Source organism: Heptranchias perlo, chromosome 1 (genome assembly GCF_035084215.1).
Source record: "Heptranchias perlo isolate sHepPer1 chromosome 1, sHepPer1.hap1, whole genome shotgun sequence".
Classification (NCBI taxonomy): domain Eukaryota; kingdom Metazoa; phylum Chordata; class Chondrichthyes; order Hexanchiformes; family Hexanchidae; genus Heptranchias; species Heptranchias perlo.
The window spans coordinates 108380645-108396471 of NC_090325.1; the positions used below are offsets into that span (position 1 = coordinate 108380645).

The window sequence follows — 15827 nt, forward strand, 5'->3', positions numbered from 1 at the left end:
CACCTCAAGGCACATCAGGTGTATGATGAAATACTTGCCTGTATGGGTGCAGCTCATCAACACTCAAGAAGTTCGACACCGCCCAGGACAAAACTGTCCACTTGATTGGCATCTCTTCTGTTAGCCTAAATGTCCACTTCCTCCATCATTGGTAGCTGCAGCGTGTACTATCGACAGGATATGCTTCAACAACTCGCCATGGTTTCTTTGACTTCAGCTCTCAAACCCGTGACCTCCACCACCTAGAAGGACAAGGGCAGCAGGTGCATGGGAACACCGTCAACTCCAAGTCACACACCATCCTGACTTGGACATATATTGCCATTCATTCATTTGATGCTTTGTCAAAAACCTTGGAACTGCCTACCTAACAGCATTGTGAGAGCACTTCATCTTAAGACTGCAGTGGTTCAAGAATGAGGTTCACCATTACCTTGGTGCAACTAGGGATGGGCAATAAATGGTAGCCTTGCCAGCAACGTCCACATTCCAAAAATGAATAAACTTGAAAACCATTGCGCGTCCATAAAGCTGTGCGTGCAGAAATGTTTTTCTGTTCTGTTGCTATGGGCACTGCCTCACGGTGTAAACTGGGGCAACTTCCACAGAATTGAGAGCTCTGGCTATTTTGCAGATCTGCTTCATTACTAATAATCAACTCACTGCACTGCATTGGAGAATTATCAGGGTTGGGCATCCCGAAGCAAATTTGTATTTTTGCGAATTTACAAACTTAAAAATGCAAATTTGTTCTCCTGTCCCACAATGCTGGCTGCTCCTCGGTTCTTGCTGCAAAGGTTTTACCTGTTGGAATTTTGGTGTTTTTTGTGGCTTGGGGGTTGTTTTCTGTGCTGCTGTTGGTGAATACATTATGTTGATGTGCCCAGAGAAAAGCAAGAGATGTGGCCAGAGAAGGAGTAAATTGTCAGTGCCAAGCAGGAGAAACTGAAAGTTAAGTCAGCAGAACAGAATATAATACGAACAGTGCATTGTTGTCACCAATTTCCTCTTTGTTACAACTAGCTGCCAAGTTTGGCCTCTTCAGAAATGGAATATAAATTGGGGAAAGTAAAAGGCACTTCTGTTTTGGGCTTGTTTTCATGGTATATACCATGACTTTTTATTAAACAACAATAATTTGCTTTATATAATGACTTTAACGTAGAGAAATGTCCCAAATCATTTCACAGAGATGTGATTAAATAAATGGAGGCTAAGCCCAAGAAGAATATATTAAGAACAGTGACTAAAAGCTTGGTCAAAGAGGTGGGTTTTGAGGAAGGTCTTATAGGATGATAGCGAGGTGGAGGGCTTTAGAGAGGGAATTTCAGGGCATGGGGCCTAGATGTCTGAAGGCATGGATGCCAATGGTGGGATGAAAGGAAAGGGGGTACATGAGGCCACCGTTAGAGGAATGGATGGTTTGGGGGATTTATAGGGCTGGTGGTTACAGAGCTAGAGAGGGGCAAGGCCATGAAGGCATTTAAACATGAGGATGAGTATTTTAAATTGGCGAGATTGGGGGACTGAGAGCCACTGCAGGTCAGCAAGCACAGGGTGCACACGATTTGGTGTGGGACAGAATATGGATGGTCAGCAGAGGTTTAGATGTGTTGAAGTTGATGGTGAATGGAAGGCAGGCCAGCATAGCATTGGAATAATCAAGCCTGGAGGTGACAAAGCCACAGATGAGGGTTTCAGCAATTGGACTGAAGTAGGGTCAGGCGCAGGAGATGTTACGGAGGTGAAAGTAGGCGGTCTACGTGATGGAGAGGATGGAGGTTGGAAGCTCAGCTTGGGATTGAATAAGTAGAGGGAGGGACAAGAGGAAGAAGTGTGGAGTGGGAGGGAGAGGTTGTGTGGAAGACAGAAGTCTAGACAACAAAAACTTGTATTTATATAACGCCTTTAACATAGTAAAACGTCCAAATGAGCTTCACAGGAGCGTTATCAAGCAAAATTTGAAACCGAGCCACTTAAGGAGATATTAGGATAGGTTGGTCAAAGAGGTAGGTTTTAAGAAGCGTCTTAAAGGAGGGGAGAGAGAGAGGCAGAGAGGTTTAGGGAGGGAATTCCAGAGCTTAGGGCCTAGGCAGCTGAAGGCATAGCCACCAATGATGGAGCGATGAAAATCGGGGAGGCGCAAGAGGAGGAGCGCTGAGATCTCGGAGGGTTGTTGGGCTGGAGGAGGTTACAGAGAGAGGGAGGGGCAAGGCCATGGAGGATGAGAATCTTAAAATCGCAGCATTCCCGGACTGAGAGCCAACGTAGGTCATTGAGTACAGGGATGATGGGAGAACGGAGCTTTGGTGCAAGTTAGAATGCGGACAGCAGAGTTTTGGATGAGCTCAAATTTATGGAGGGTGGAAGATGGGAGGCCGGCCAGAAGAATATTGGAATCGTTGAGTCTAGAGGCAACAAAGACATGGATGAGGGTTTCAGCAGCAGATGAGCTGAGGCAGGGGCGGAGAAGATGTTACGGAGGTGGAAGTAGGCAGTCTTGACAATGGAGCGCAGATGTGGTCAGAAACTCATCTCTCATCTTTTGATCATATAGGATGTGAAGGTTGCAAAGGGTCTGGTTCAGCCTCAGACAGCAGCCAGGGAGAGGGATGGAGTTGGTGGCTAGGGAATGGAGTTTGTGGCGGGGACCGATGACAATGGCTTCGGTCTGCCCATTATTTAGTTGGAGGAAATTTTTGCTCATCCCATACTGGATGTCAGACAAGCAATATGACAAATCAGAGACAGAGAGGAGGGGTCGAGGGAGGTGGTGGTGAAGTAAAGCTGGGTGCCATCAGCGTATGTGTGGAACCTGACGTTGTGTTTTCGGATGATGTCATCGAGGGACAGCATGTTGATGAGAAATAGGAGGGGGCCAAGGATAGATCCTTGGAGGACCCCAGGGGTAACGGTGTGGGAGTGGGAAGAGAAGCCTTTGCAGGTTATTCTTGGGCTACGATTGGATAGATAAGAATGGAACCAGGCAAGCGCAATCCCACCCAGCTGGATGACAGAGGAGAGGCATCGGAGAAGGATGGTGTGGTCAACCGTTTCAAAGGCTACAGACAGGTCCAGAATGAGTCAAGAGGAAAGAGTCAAACTGGACTCCTCCAGAGGGTCGCTGCCCTCAGCTGGACATGTATGCTCAAGCTGTCAGGAAATGCGTCAATGCCAGATTCATCAGCCGCACTCAGAAGACAGTCCAGAATGTCACCCGAGCACAACGCAACGCCATCAACGCTCTCAAGACCAACCGCAACATCGTCATCAAACCAGCGGACAAAGGAGGAGCCATAGTCATACAGAACAGAACGGACTATTGCAAAGAAGCATACCGACAACTGGACAACCAGGAACACTACAGACGGTTACCCACAGACCCGACCAAAGAACACACCCACCAGCTCAACAAACTGATCAAGACCTTCGATCCAGACCTTCAAAGCATCCTACACACTCTCATCCCACGTACTCCCCACGTGGGAGACTTCTACTGCCTCCCAAAGATACACAAAGCCAACACACCCGGACGTCCTATCGTATCAGGCAACGGAACCCTGTGTGAGAACCTCTCTGGATACATCGAGGGCATCCTGAAACCCATCGTACAGGGAACCCCCAGCTTCTGTCGCGACACTACAGACTTCCTACAAAAACTCAGTACCCACGGACCAGTTGAACCAGGAACACTTCTCACCACGATGGACGTCTTGGCACTCTACACCAGTATCCCCCACGATGACTGCATCGCTGCGACAGCATCAATACTCAACACCAACAACAGCCAATCTCCGGACGCCATCCTACAACTCATCCGCTTCATCCTGGATCACAATGTCTTCACCTTCAATAACCAGTTCTTTACCCAAACACACGGAACAGCCATGGGGACCAAATTCGCACCCCAATACGCCAACATTTTCATGCACAAGTTCGAGCAGGACTTCTTCACTGCACAAGACCTCCAACCAACGCTTTACACCAGATACATCGACGACATTTTCTTTCTATGGACCCACGGCGAAGAATCACTGAAGAGACTACACGATAACATCAACAAGTTCCATCCCACCATCAAGCTCACCATGGACTACTCCTCAGAATCAGTTTCTTTCTTGGACACACGAATCTCCATCAAAGACGGGCACCTCAGCACCTCACTCTACCGCAAGCCCACGGACAACCTCACGATGCTCCACTTTTCCAGCTTCCACCCTAACCACGTCAAAGAGGCCATCCCCTATGGACAGGCCCTGCGAATACACAGGGTCTGCTCAGACGAGGAGGAACGCGATGGACACCTACAGACGCTGAAAGACGCCCTAGTAAGAACGGGATATGACGCTCGACTCATCGATCGACAGTTCCGACGGGCCACAGCAAAAAATCGCATAGACCTCCTCAGGAGACTAACACGGGACGCAACCAACAGAGTACCCTTTGTCGTCCAGTACTTCCCCGGAGCGGAGAAACTACGCCATGTTCTCCGCAGCCTTCAACATGTCATCAATGACGACGAACACCTCACTATGGCCATCCCCACACCTCCACTACTTGCCTTTAAACAGCCACCCAACCTCAAACAGACCATCGTTCGCAGCAAATTACCTAGCTTTCAAGAGAACAGCGTCCACGACACCACACAACCCTGCTGCGGTAACCTCTGCAAGACATGCCAGATCATCGACACAGATACCACCATCACACGAGAGGACACCACCCACCAGGTGCATGGTTCATACTCCTGTGACTCGGCCAACGTTGTCTACCTCATACGTTGCAGGAAAGGATGCCCCAGAGCATGGTACATTGGCGAGACCATGCAGACACTGCGACAACGGATGAACGGACACCGCGCAACAATCGCCAGGCAGGAGGGTTCCCTCCCAGTCGGGGAACACTTCAGCAGTCAAGGACATTCAGCCACCGACCTTCGGGTAAGCATACTCCAAGGCGGCCTTCGAGACACACGACAACGCAAAATCGTCGAGCAGAAATTGATAGCCAAGTTCCGCACCCATGAGGACGGCCTCAACCGGGATCTTGGGTTCATGTCACGCTACACGTTACCCCACCAGCGAACAAATGTTATCTGTTTTTAATATAACGGGTCAGTTGCTGTCTTTTCTATGTTTCTACCTCTCTATCTCTGTTTTTTTTTGTTTGTTGTTTTTTTTTGGTGATTTGTATATTCTGTGAGACCTGGCAGGTAACACCTGTCTGTCTGCACACTGATTGCCTTGGCAACGGGCAGTTGAAAAAACTGTCTGTACTCACCAAGCATTGTTCTGTGAATTATAAATGCGACTTCATTTCGAGGATTTCATTTCCACATCGTTCACCTGAGGAAGGAGGTAGCCTCCGAAAGCTTGTGAATTTAAAATAAAATTGCTGGACTATAACTTGGTGTTGTAAAATTGTTTACAACAGGTCTAGAAGACTGAGGAGGGATAGTTTACCATGGTAACAGTCACATAGGATGTCATTTGTGACTTTGATAAGGGCCGTTTCAGTATTTAAACAGGATGAAAACCTGATTGGAGGGATTCAGATGTGGAGTTACAGGAAAGATGAGCATGGATTTGGGAGGGGGCAACATGTTCAAGAGAAAAGGGAGGCTGGAGATGGGACAGTAGTTTTCAAGGACAGAGAGGTCAGGGGTAGTTTTTTCGAGGAGGGTGATGATGAGGGCAGATTTGCAGGAGCGGGGAACAGTATCTGAGGAGAGGGATCCGTTAACAATATCAGCCAGCATGGAGTCCAGGAAGGGAAGTTGGCTGGTCAGCAATTTGGCGGGAATAGGGTCGAGGGAGCAGGAGATTGGTCTTATGGTCAAGAGCTCAGAGAAAGCTTATGGGGAGATGGGAGAGAAACTAGAGAAAGATGCTAGGGCAGGGGGGAACGGTAGGGGAAATTTGGTTTTGGTGGGCGAGGGAAAGGGAGGGAAGCGGCAGAGGCAGTTGAACGAATGGTTTAAGTCTTAGTGACAAAGCAGTCCCACGAGCTCCTCGCACATGTAGGTGAGGGTGTGGATGGCAGGGGGGAGAGATTTAAGAAGATGGTTTGTAGTGAAGAGAAGCCGGGGGTTATCTTTGCCTTCCAGGCTGGTCCTGGAATAGTGAGCAGTTTTGGCAGAGGAGAGCAGGCTTTATGAGGTCCAGCCAGATCTGGCGCTGAATGGCTGGCTAAACCAGTTGTCCGCCATAAACCTTCAAGTCTGCGTCCCTTGGTCTTAAGGGAGCGGAGATGAGGGCCGTACCAGGTGAACAACCAGGTTGAGAGAGGGTAATGGTTTTAATGCGGACAAGGGCATCAATGGTGGAGGCGAGGGTATGATTGAGCAGATTGGTAGCTGCAGAAATGTCATGGTGAATGGAGGGCCAAAGGCTAGACAGTTCAGAGACACATGGGAGAAAGAAATTCAGGCACACAGTGAACCCCAGATGTATGTAGGGGCAGAGATCAATTTTGGTCATTTATTTGTGAAATTGCTTTTCGCTGTGGATTTCTTTGATATGACTAAGTCAATCTAATTTGTTTTCATTATACATTTGAAGATGTCCATGAAATATATCGTCCACTAGAGGGAGCAAGGAAACAATCCCAGCACGTCCAGTACTTAGTTTGAAACAAAATTAAAATCACTGTTTTCTGTTTCTACTAATTCAGATTTGAAAATTTCTAATAGTTTTTTTTTGTCTTTTACCCAAAATTGGCAGGCTTATTAACACTCCTGATTTCTGGATCTTGGAAATTTTTAATGAGTTGTGCCAAGTTCGGTTCTGTGACGCTATTTCAGCCAGACCAAGACTGACTGGTGTGGTCCATAGCATTTTTTCTGGCACACTGTCAAAAGTTAAATTCTGCAATTAACAAAATGCAATTATTTACCTCTGCCTACATAATGACTAACCTGTTCCCTGCTTTGTTGGAATTCTACATTTGTTCATGGTGCTACTTCTTCCCATGCATCTCTCCCTTTCCCATGGTGGTTTCCTCGTCCAAATATTTCTGAAATCTTAGCATATTGGCTGCATACCCCTCTCTACAGTGCACAGGTGGTCTTGAGCACGGGCCCACTCTACTTCAAAGCTACTTCGCCTGAGACCATATGGGTACAAATCCTCCATCAACCATTAGAGAAAGCTTTCTAAGTACAATTCACCCTAAATGAAAAAAATATTTTGAGGATATGTATACACAAGTGTTTTGTAATTCTAATTTTATTTTAAGTAACCTAAACCATCAGTAAAAAGTCTTAATGAGTAATTGAAAGTTTCGCTTCTCTCCATCCCCACTTTTCTGGTTTCTACCTGGAAAGTGTAACTAATATTCCTGTGACTTTCACCTGAACTGTTTAAAATACCGTTGCTAGACAGTAAAAGAACTTTTGGTGGTGAATTTTTTTTGGGAGGGTTCTCCTCGTCTGCTGTAACTTTGGAAGAGCCACAGAAAACCTGGATAAACGGCGTTTATGCTATTTTTCCAGGATATCTGTGGCTCTCCCACGGCTACGGCAGACAAGCAGGAGAAGCCCTGTGGAAATTTACCTCTTAGTAAATCCTGGATTGATCAGTGCAAATACATTTCCAGTAAGTAAAATTGTTAGTTAATTATGCACTGCATCCAGATTTGTAAATTTCATATGCTGTTCAATGTACTTATCTTTTTTTTAAAATTCAGTGACCTAAAGAATGGGAACTTTATTCATTTGTGTGGAATTTCATTGTTTTCAAAACAGAGGGTGAAAGTATGTTGCATTTTAGTGTTAATTGATTTAATCCAGAATGTACTTGAGTGTGCTTAATAAAAAGTGACAACTCCCTGGCTTATAAAATAAACCTGGCTCTTCTATAGTGCAGTAATTTTTGACCATGAATTTTTAAAATTGGATTTTCCCCCCCCCCTCAGCATTTCCCCTTTTAGTTCTCTGCACTACAAATTGAGCATGCAACATGCTAATGAACCTCTAGCACTGTTTGTTAGGTGGTTAGGAGAAGATTGGTGTCTTCTACTTGCATTGAACATGTAGCTCAAACTTTTTGAAGTTTTTAAAAATAATCAAATTTCAGTTTGTACTTAATTGTAGCATTTGACTCTTAGAATAAATCTGATGTACAACCATATTTCATACAAAAAGCCAAGAGTACTAACCTAAAGTAACAATGTCTAGCAGGAATCATTAAGCACCCAAAGAAATGGTTAACTAGTAAAACTGCCAGACCCAGCAATGCTGGATATTCCATGGCTACAGTAATTCAAGTTTGTTATAGTAATGATTATCCATAAATTGTAAAATTATGAAACTTTCCCTCCTCTTTCCCCCCCCCCCTCCCTTTTGTGGTGGTACCTGCCCAGGGGCACAGCAGAGTTTGAGAACTTGTAAGGAGAACATAATTGGAATCTGTATCTTGTCATACCTCACTTGGCAGCATTTAACTTGCAACATATTCCTGTTATTGATGCCAAAGTAATATTAGTCAAAAGGCTTCTCTGTACAGATCTGTTGACCAACATTTCCAGATGTGCTTTGTTTGGCATCTGGAAAGCCTATGGATCATATTAGCTGTCATTGATTTGCTGCCCAGCTTGTCAGCAGAAAAGATTCCAAAACATCATGTACTGCTTCAAAGGAAAACCTACTCGAGGTCAAACTAGGCCATGATTAATGCAGCTTTCAGACATGCTCCACTGATATACAGTGAAAATGGTGGTGTAGATATTATGGAGTATATCTAAAATGCCAAGTTCATTGCTCTACTGTTTTTTTAATATCAGTGTTGTGAACAGTAATTGAGAAATGGGTTTGTAATGTATCAATAGTTTTCTCTTTCCCCAGCACACTAATCCCATTTATTTTTAAAACTGTTAATAAATGCTTGCAAATAACTGGTCAGCCTGGTTTTGTGATTGGTACATAGTTGTTAGTAGCAAGTTTCATCACAGAATTTTTCCCTACGTTAAAATAAGCAATGTTTGTTTGTGTTGTGAAAATCCCTCAATTGGATGTTATGGAAAAATCCATATTCAACAGGCTATAACTTTGAAAAACACTTGTATCATATTAAAGGTTATTCAGAAATCTTCCATGTACTTGGGTATAATATTGAAACTAGGGAATTAGAGTACTTTTGTCCATCAGAATCCCTTGATTATAGCTTCTTCCATATTCTAACATTGTTAAGTATTTCTGATGGTGGAAGACAAGTTCTGTAATTGGTTGCAAGGGGATAATTTTCCTGGGGTTTCTCCCTCCCCACTGCTGTAATTTTGGAGGGTACCATACTTAAGCACTTAGCTCCTGATCTCCCCTTTTTCTCATTTCAGCAGTGATTAGAACATTATTTTAACAATTGTGTCCCAATATCGGTGGTCACCAAGCAAACTGCCTGTCAAGAAGTGGAAGGTTTCTCACTATTTTGATTCATGTGCAAGACAAAAACCCTGGAGAAAGAAAATTATAATCTTTGGAAGTCTCCTGCAAATCCAGTTATACCTGTGACCAACCCCATTTTAGAGATCGATCTATCCTAATATATGTGGAGAATAAGCTCCAGTCAAAGAAAGCTGTTTAAGGGATCTTTGTGCAAAATTGTTTCCATATTTGTCTTAATGAATAATTTCATTTCAAAGTCAATCAGTATATGAGCCTGACTCATCCTTTCCTCCACTCCCTCAAATATGTCCGGTTTACTGGGACTATCTTTTTTTTCCTCTGTAAAGAATGATGAAAGCATCAACATTCCAGTCTGATACACATTCTTCCATTGCCTTCAGTACACTGAAATCAATCCAGAAAGGAACTTTGTGCACAGTTAAACCTTTTTTTTTGATTTGTAGTATAAATGGAACATATTACGTGCATCCATGTGGTTTTTTTGAGTCTTTATATTGTCTCCACCAGTGCATGCAAATTTTTGTGCTGTTACTTTTTGTGCGAAATATTGGATGTGCTTTTATAATTTTTTCTATTTTTTTCAGTTGATGTTTTTTGGATTCTTTCTCTGCCTGGATGCCTTTCTATATCTCTTTACTCTACTACCATTGCGAGTCCTTCTGGCCCTAATGAGATTTATTACTCTCCCCTGTTGTGGCTTAAGGTAAGATATATAGCTGTTATAGTTGTTGTTTGGAAAACCTTTATTTTGATAGATAAACCTTTTCAGGTGTCTAGAAATACTGTCTTGTTGCATTAAATATATGAATGTCTCTGCAATAATGTGTCAGGATAGTTGGTAATATTGTTGGGTAGTGTGCATACCTTTTAGTGAGTCAGGGCAAGATTCCACAGTGACATGATGAGAATTTTAAAGCAGACCTCTACTAGTTCTTGAGTGGTACCAGTTTTAAACAGATATGCGATTTCTCTGGTATGAGTCAAATATCTAAACTATTTAGATGTTGTTCAGCTGACATACATCCATAGTTTTGTTGTCTATGCTTAAAAAAGCCTAGGAAAGGCAAAGTGCTTCTTTCTTTTTGAGCAAGGTGTATGGGAAAGTGTTTTATATTTAACAAGGGAAATAAATGAAGTATTTTAGTTAAGCAATATGCTTTTGTAGTTATAATTACAGTAGGTTTTTAGCCCCATTCCCAACTAGCTCCTATCCTGTGCTTTACTAAGACAAGTACAGATCAAAATGGCCCATTCAGTCCACCTTGCACATCCTTTCATGGAAACCAACAGCAAGTTCTGGCCCATTGTTCCAAAAAAAAAATGCCACCTTCCCTATGCAGCACTCCCTCAGTACTGTATTGAAATGTCAGCCTAGATTATGTGCTATTATGTGTTCAATTTCTATGATGGGGCTTGAATGCATGACTTAATGATACAGCATTGAGCATACCATCAAATGAGCCTAGCTGCCAGTTGTAGTTTAACTTGAAATTATGTTCCATGTCAACCTTATCTATTTGATAACAAAATCAAAGTGGCTAAATGGTAATATCCGAAGACGAATTAAATGAAAGGGGAACTATTTTATCAGACAGAAGGTAAATATCTCTAGACAATCAGGATAGGTATTGGATTCAGTAGAGGGCAGCAAAATCTGCTTTCAGATTTGCCAAAAAAGCACTGGAAAAGAGGATAGTGGATAGCTGTATTAGCGATAGCAAGACCTTTTTTTAAGCAATGTTAGAGAGCCAATGAAGTCTATTTCAGGCCATTGAGGGATTCTGCAGGGCTCCAAGACAAGACAGAAGTTTAAATGATTACTTTGCATCAGTCTTTGCTCCTAAAGACGATCTGTGCTGTTACATGGAGGTGATGCTAACATTGAATATGTAAAGTGGATGCAGAAATAGTCCTTGCGAGAATTACAGCTCTTAAAGCTGATCGGGCTGCTGGCCCTGATGATATTCACTTTCATGTTTATTAAAAATTTGTTTGAGATGTGGGTGACACTAGCAAACCAGTATTTATTGCTCATCTTTAGTTGCCCTGAGGGCATTAAGAATCAACAACATACTGTGGGACTGGAGTCATATGTAGGCCAGATTAAAAAAAAGGGTAGCAGGCTCAATTCCTTGAAGGACATTAGTGAGCCTGTTGGGTATTTACAACAAACTGGCAACTTTCATGATCATTTTTCTGGTGCTAGCCAACAAATTTACTGAATTGAATTTACTGAATTGAATTTCAAAACTTGCAATGGTGGGATTTAAACTCTCAACCTCTGGAAATCCATTTCCGGTGGTGTGCCACAGGACACAGTGTTGGATCCCTTGCTGTTTGTGGTATATATTGATGATTTGGACTTGACTGTAGGGGGCATGATTGGAAAATTTGCAGATAGTGAAGAGGATAGCCGAAGACTCTAAGAAGATATCAATGGGTTGGTGGAGTGGGCGGAAAAGTGGCACATGGCGTTCAACCCGGAGAAGTGTGAGGTAATGCACTTAGGGAGGGCAAACAGTAAAAGGGAATACGCAGTAAACGGGGATATATTGAGAGGGGTAGAGGAAGTGAGAAACCTTGGAGTGGATGTGCACAGGTCCCTGAAGGTGGCAGTACAGGTAGATAAGATTGTGAAGAAGGCATACGGAATGGTCTCCGTTATTAGCCAAGGTATAGAATACAAAAGCAGGGATGTAATGATGGAACTGTATAAAACGCTAGTAAGGCCACAGCTGGAGTATTGTGCGCAGTTCTGGTCGCCACATTACAGGAAGGATGTAATTGCTCTGGAGAGAGTGCAGAGAAGATTTACAAGAATGCTGCCAGGGTTTGAAAATTGAAGCTACAAGGATTGGATAGGCTAGGGTTGTTTTCCTTGGGGCAGTGGAGGCTGAGGGGAGTCTTAGTTGAAGTGTACAAAATTATGAGGGGCCCAGATAGAGTAGACAAGAAGTATCTGTTTCCCCTGGTGGAGAGTTCAAGAACTAGAGGACATAGATTTAAGCTGATTGACGGAAGGATTAGAGGGGACATGAGGAAAAACTTTTCCCCAGAGGGTGGTGGGTGTATGGAATTCGCTGCCCGAATTGGTGGTAGAGGCAAGGACCCTCAACTCTTTTTTTAAAAAAAAGTACCTGGACCTGCACCTCAAGTGTTGTAAGCTGCAGGGCTACGGACCGGGTGCTGGAAGGTGGGATTAGAATGGGCACCTGGCTGTTCGAGCCAGCGCGGACACGATGGGCCGAATGGCCCCCTTCTGTGCTGTATCTTTTCTATGGTTCTATGGGTTGCTAGTCCAGTACCATAAGCACTAGGCTACTGTGTCCATTGATAAAAGAAATGGGGGCTGTATTGTGCAAACTTTTGACTCATGTATTTAACAGTTCAGTGATGCCTGGGATTGTTCCCATGAACTAGAACGAGTACCATGTGGTGCCTATATTTAAAAAGCAGTAAGTCAAACCAGAAAACTATAGGCCCATTAGTTTAGCTTCAGTTGCTGGAACGTATGATTAGAAAAGTGTTGTACTTTTATCTAGAAAAAGCAGATTTTTTTTTTTGAGAATCCCAGCATGCCTTCAGGAAAAGGTCACCAACTTGATCAAATTTTTTTTGAAGAGATTACAAAGTTAGTGGACAGTGGCAGATATTCTATAAAACTTGATAATTGCCACACAAAAGAATGCTAAGTGAGATTACGTGCTGTGGGTTCGGCGGGCAGATCTTAGGTTGGATAGAGAATTTATGTCGACAGTGAATATTTATTAACAGTATCAGCTCTGCATGTGATCAGTCACTAGTGCAGTCCTGCTTGGATCGGTGTTAGGTCCATTGCTCTTCATCTTTATTAATGACCTCGGAGAAGACCAGTTTGGTGCTGATATGAAGATATGTGCAGGAGTTAGGAATTTAGACAAAATAAATGATCTACAGATGAATTGGGAGAATAGGCGCGTGTGGCAGGTGTCTTTCAATGTGGACAAGTGCGGTGTGATTTATTTTGGCTGACCGATGAAAGTGAAATGTTATACATACTCCAGACCAACACCTGAGGTTACTAAGAATGCATGCTGCTGAAGATACACACGTAACAGCTCAACCTGCAGTTGTCTTCCTTCTTTATCTCCCACCTCGCAATACAATGGTCTTGCTTTTAAACTTAGCTAAAAAGTCAATACATCACCTCCTCCATGACCTTCACTCTTGGTTTTACATTGGGTATTATTAGCTCAACATACCAAGACTCAAAAAAAAAGCTCCACAGCATGATTTCAGGGCATAACATAAATTGTAATTTATTTACATGTACAGAAAAGAATAAAAATATTGATGTATCCATGAGAAGATTAGAACTATTGAAGGCTATTTTATATGTCGATAGTTACAGCCTATCAGCTTTGTTGATTTTCTAAAAATATTGCCAATTTCAGCAAATCTCTGAAGAAGCTGTCTTTTACCCACACAGTGGAGTCTTTAATTAAAAATGGAATTCAAATACAACTTCATCTAGCATAAATCTTATATATTTATTGAAGAAACAGTTGGATGGAGGAGGGGAAAGTATGTGTTAAATTTTGGGTGGATGAGCTAATGTAGGATGTGTGCCTCTATCATCAGTATTTATTTTGGTAAAATCCCAATTCAGTTCCTAGTTGACTCTAATTCACAGCACAAAAGTGCCCACTACCTGGGCAATGTTTTTCAGGTAAGTCACAAGAATGATCATTACTTGACGTGGGAAATGCTAAGCAGAACATACTGAAGGTGGATAGTTTTCTTATGAATGTAACTCATTCTTGTACAAATGACTAGATAATTTCAACAGCTGAAGTCACCTGGGACAGTCTGTATAAGTTTACATCTGTGCAATAGGTAGGTAAGACCCACAATTTCTTCAGCCTCTGAAGCAGTCTGACTTCAGAAACCTCAACAGGCTGGAGTACTGCTGCATGCTCAGTACATAGAATCATACAATACAGAAGGAGGCCACTCGGCATATCTTGCATGTGCTGGCTCTTTGAAAAAAAAACTATCCAATTAGTAATACCCCCAAACCTTCTTTCCCCATAGCCCTGCAAATGTTTCCTTTTCAAGTATATATCCAATTCCCTTTTGAAAGTTACTACTGGATCTGCTTTCACCACCCTCTCGGGCAGTGCATTCCAGATCATAACAAGTCGCAGTATAAAACGGTTTCTCCATCTGCTAAGAACATCAGAACATAAGAAATAGGAGCAGGATTAGGCCATCTGGCCCCTTGAGCCTGCTGCACCATTCAATATGATTATGGCTGATCTTCTACCTCAACACTATTTTCCTGCACTATCTCCATATCCCTTGATGCCTTTAATATCTAGAAATTTATCGATCTCTGTTTTGAATGTACTCAATGACTGAGCCTCCACAGCTCCCTGGGATAGAGAATTCCAAAGATTCACCACCCTCTGAGTGAAGAAATTTCTCCTCATCTCAATCCTAAATGGCCTACCCCATATTCTGAGACTGTGACCCCAGGGTTCTAGACTCCCCAGCCAGGGGAAACATCCTCCCTGCATCTACCCTGTCGAGCCCTGTAAGAATTTTGTATGTTTCAATGAGATCACCTCATTCTTCTAAACTCTCGAGAATACAGGCCTAGTCTACTCAATCTCTCCTCATACGACAATCCCGCCATCCCAGGAATCAGTCTGGTGAACCTTCGTTGCACTCCCTCTATGGCAAGTATATCCTTTCTTGGGTAAGGAGACCAAAATTGTACACAATACTCCAGGTGCAGTCTCACCAAGGCCCTATTGCAATAAGACATCTTTACTCCTGTACTCAAATCCTCTTGTGATAAAGCCAACATACCATTTGCCTTCCTAATTGCTTGCTGCACCTGCATGTTAGCTTTCAGTGACTCATGTACAAGGACACCCAGATCCCTTTGAACATCAACATTTCCTAATCTCTCACCATTTTAAAAAATATTCTGCATTTCTGTTTTTCCTACCAAAATGGATAACTTCACATTTTTTCACATTATATTCCATCTGCCAGTTCTTGCCCACTCACTTAGCCTGTCTATATCTCCTTGAAGCCTCTTTACATCCTCCTCACAACTCACATTCCCACCAAGTTTTGTGTCATCAGCAAACTTGGAAATGTTACATTTGGTCCCCTCATCCAAATCATTGATATAGATTGTGATTATCTGGGGCCCAAGCACCGATCCCTGCGGTACCCCACTAGTCACAGTCTGCCAACCTGAAAAAGACCCGTTTATTCCTACTCTCTGTTTTCTGCCTGTTAACCAATTCTCGATCCATGCCAGTATATTACCCCCAATTCCATGGGCTCTAACTTTGTTCACCAACCTCCTGTGTGGGACCTTATCGAAAGCTTTCTGAAAATCCAAATACACCACATCCACTGGTTCCCCCTT

At 43.1% G+C, this 15827-nt stretch overlaps 1 protein-coding gene across 2 annotated transcripts in view; it reads left to right on the forward strand.

The window, feature by feature from the left end:
- The window catches only part of tapt1b (transmembrane anterior posterior transformation 1b), a 150336-nt gene that overhangs the window by 40020 nt on the left and 94489 nt on the right, over positions 1-15827 (forward strand). For both annotated transcript variants that reach the window (XM_067989490.1, XM_067989499.1), the window contains exon 3: positions 9985-10103. In XM_067989490.1, coding sequence (XP_067845591.1) covers positions 9985-10103 — 119 coding nt within the window. The remainder of the gene's footprint in view (positions 1-9984; positions 10104-15827) is intronic.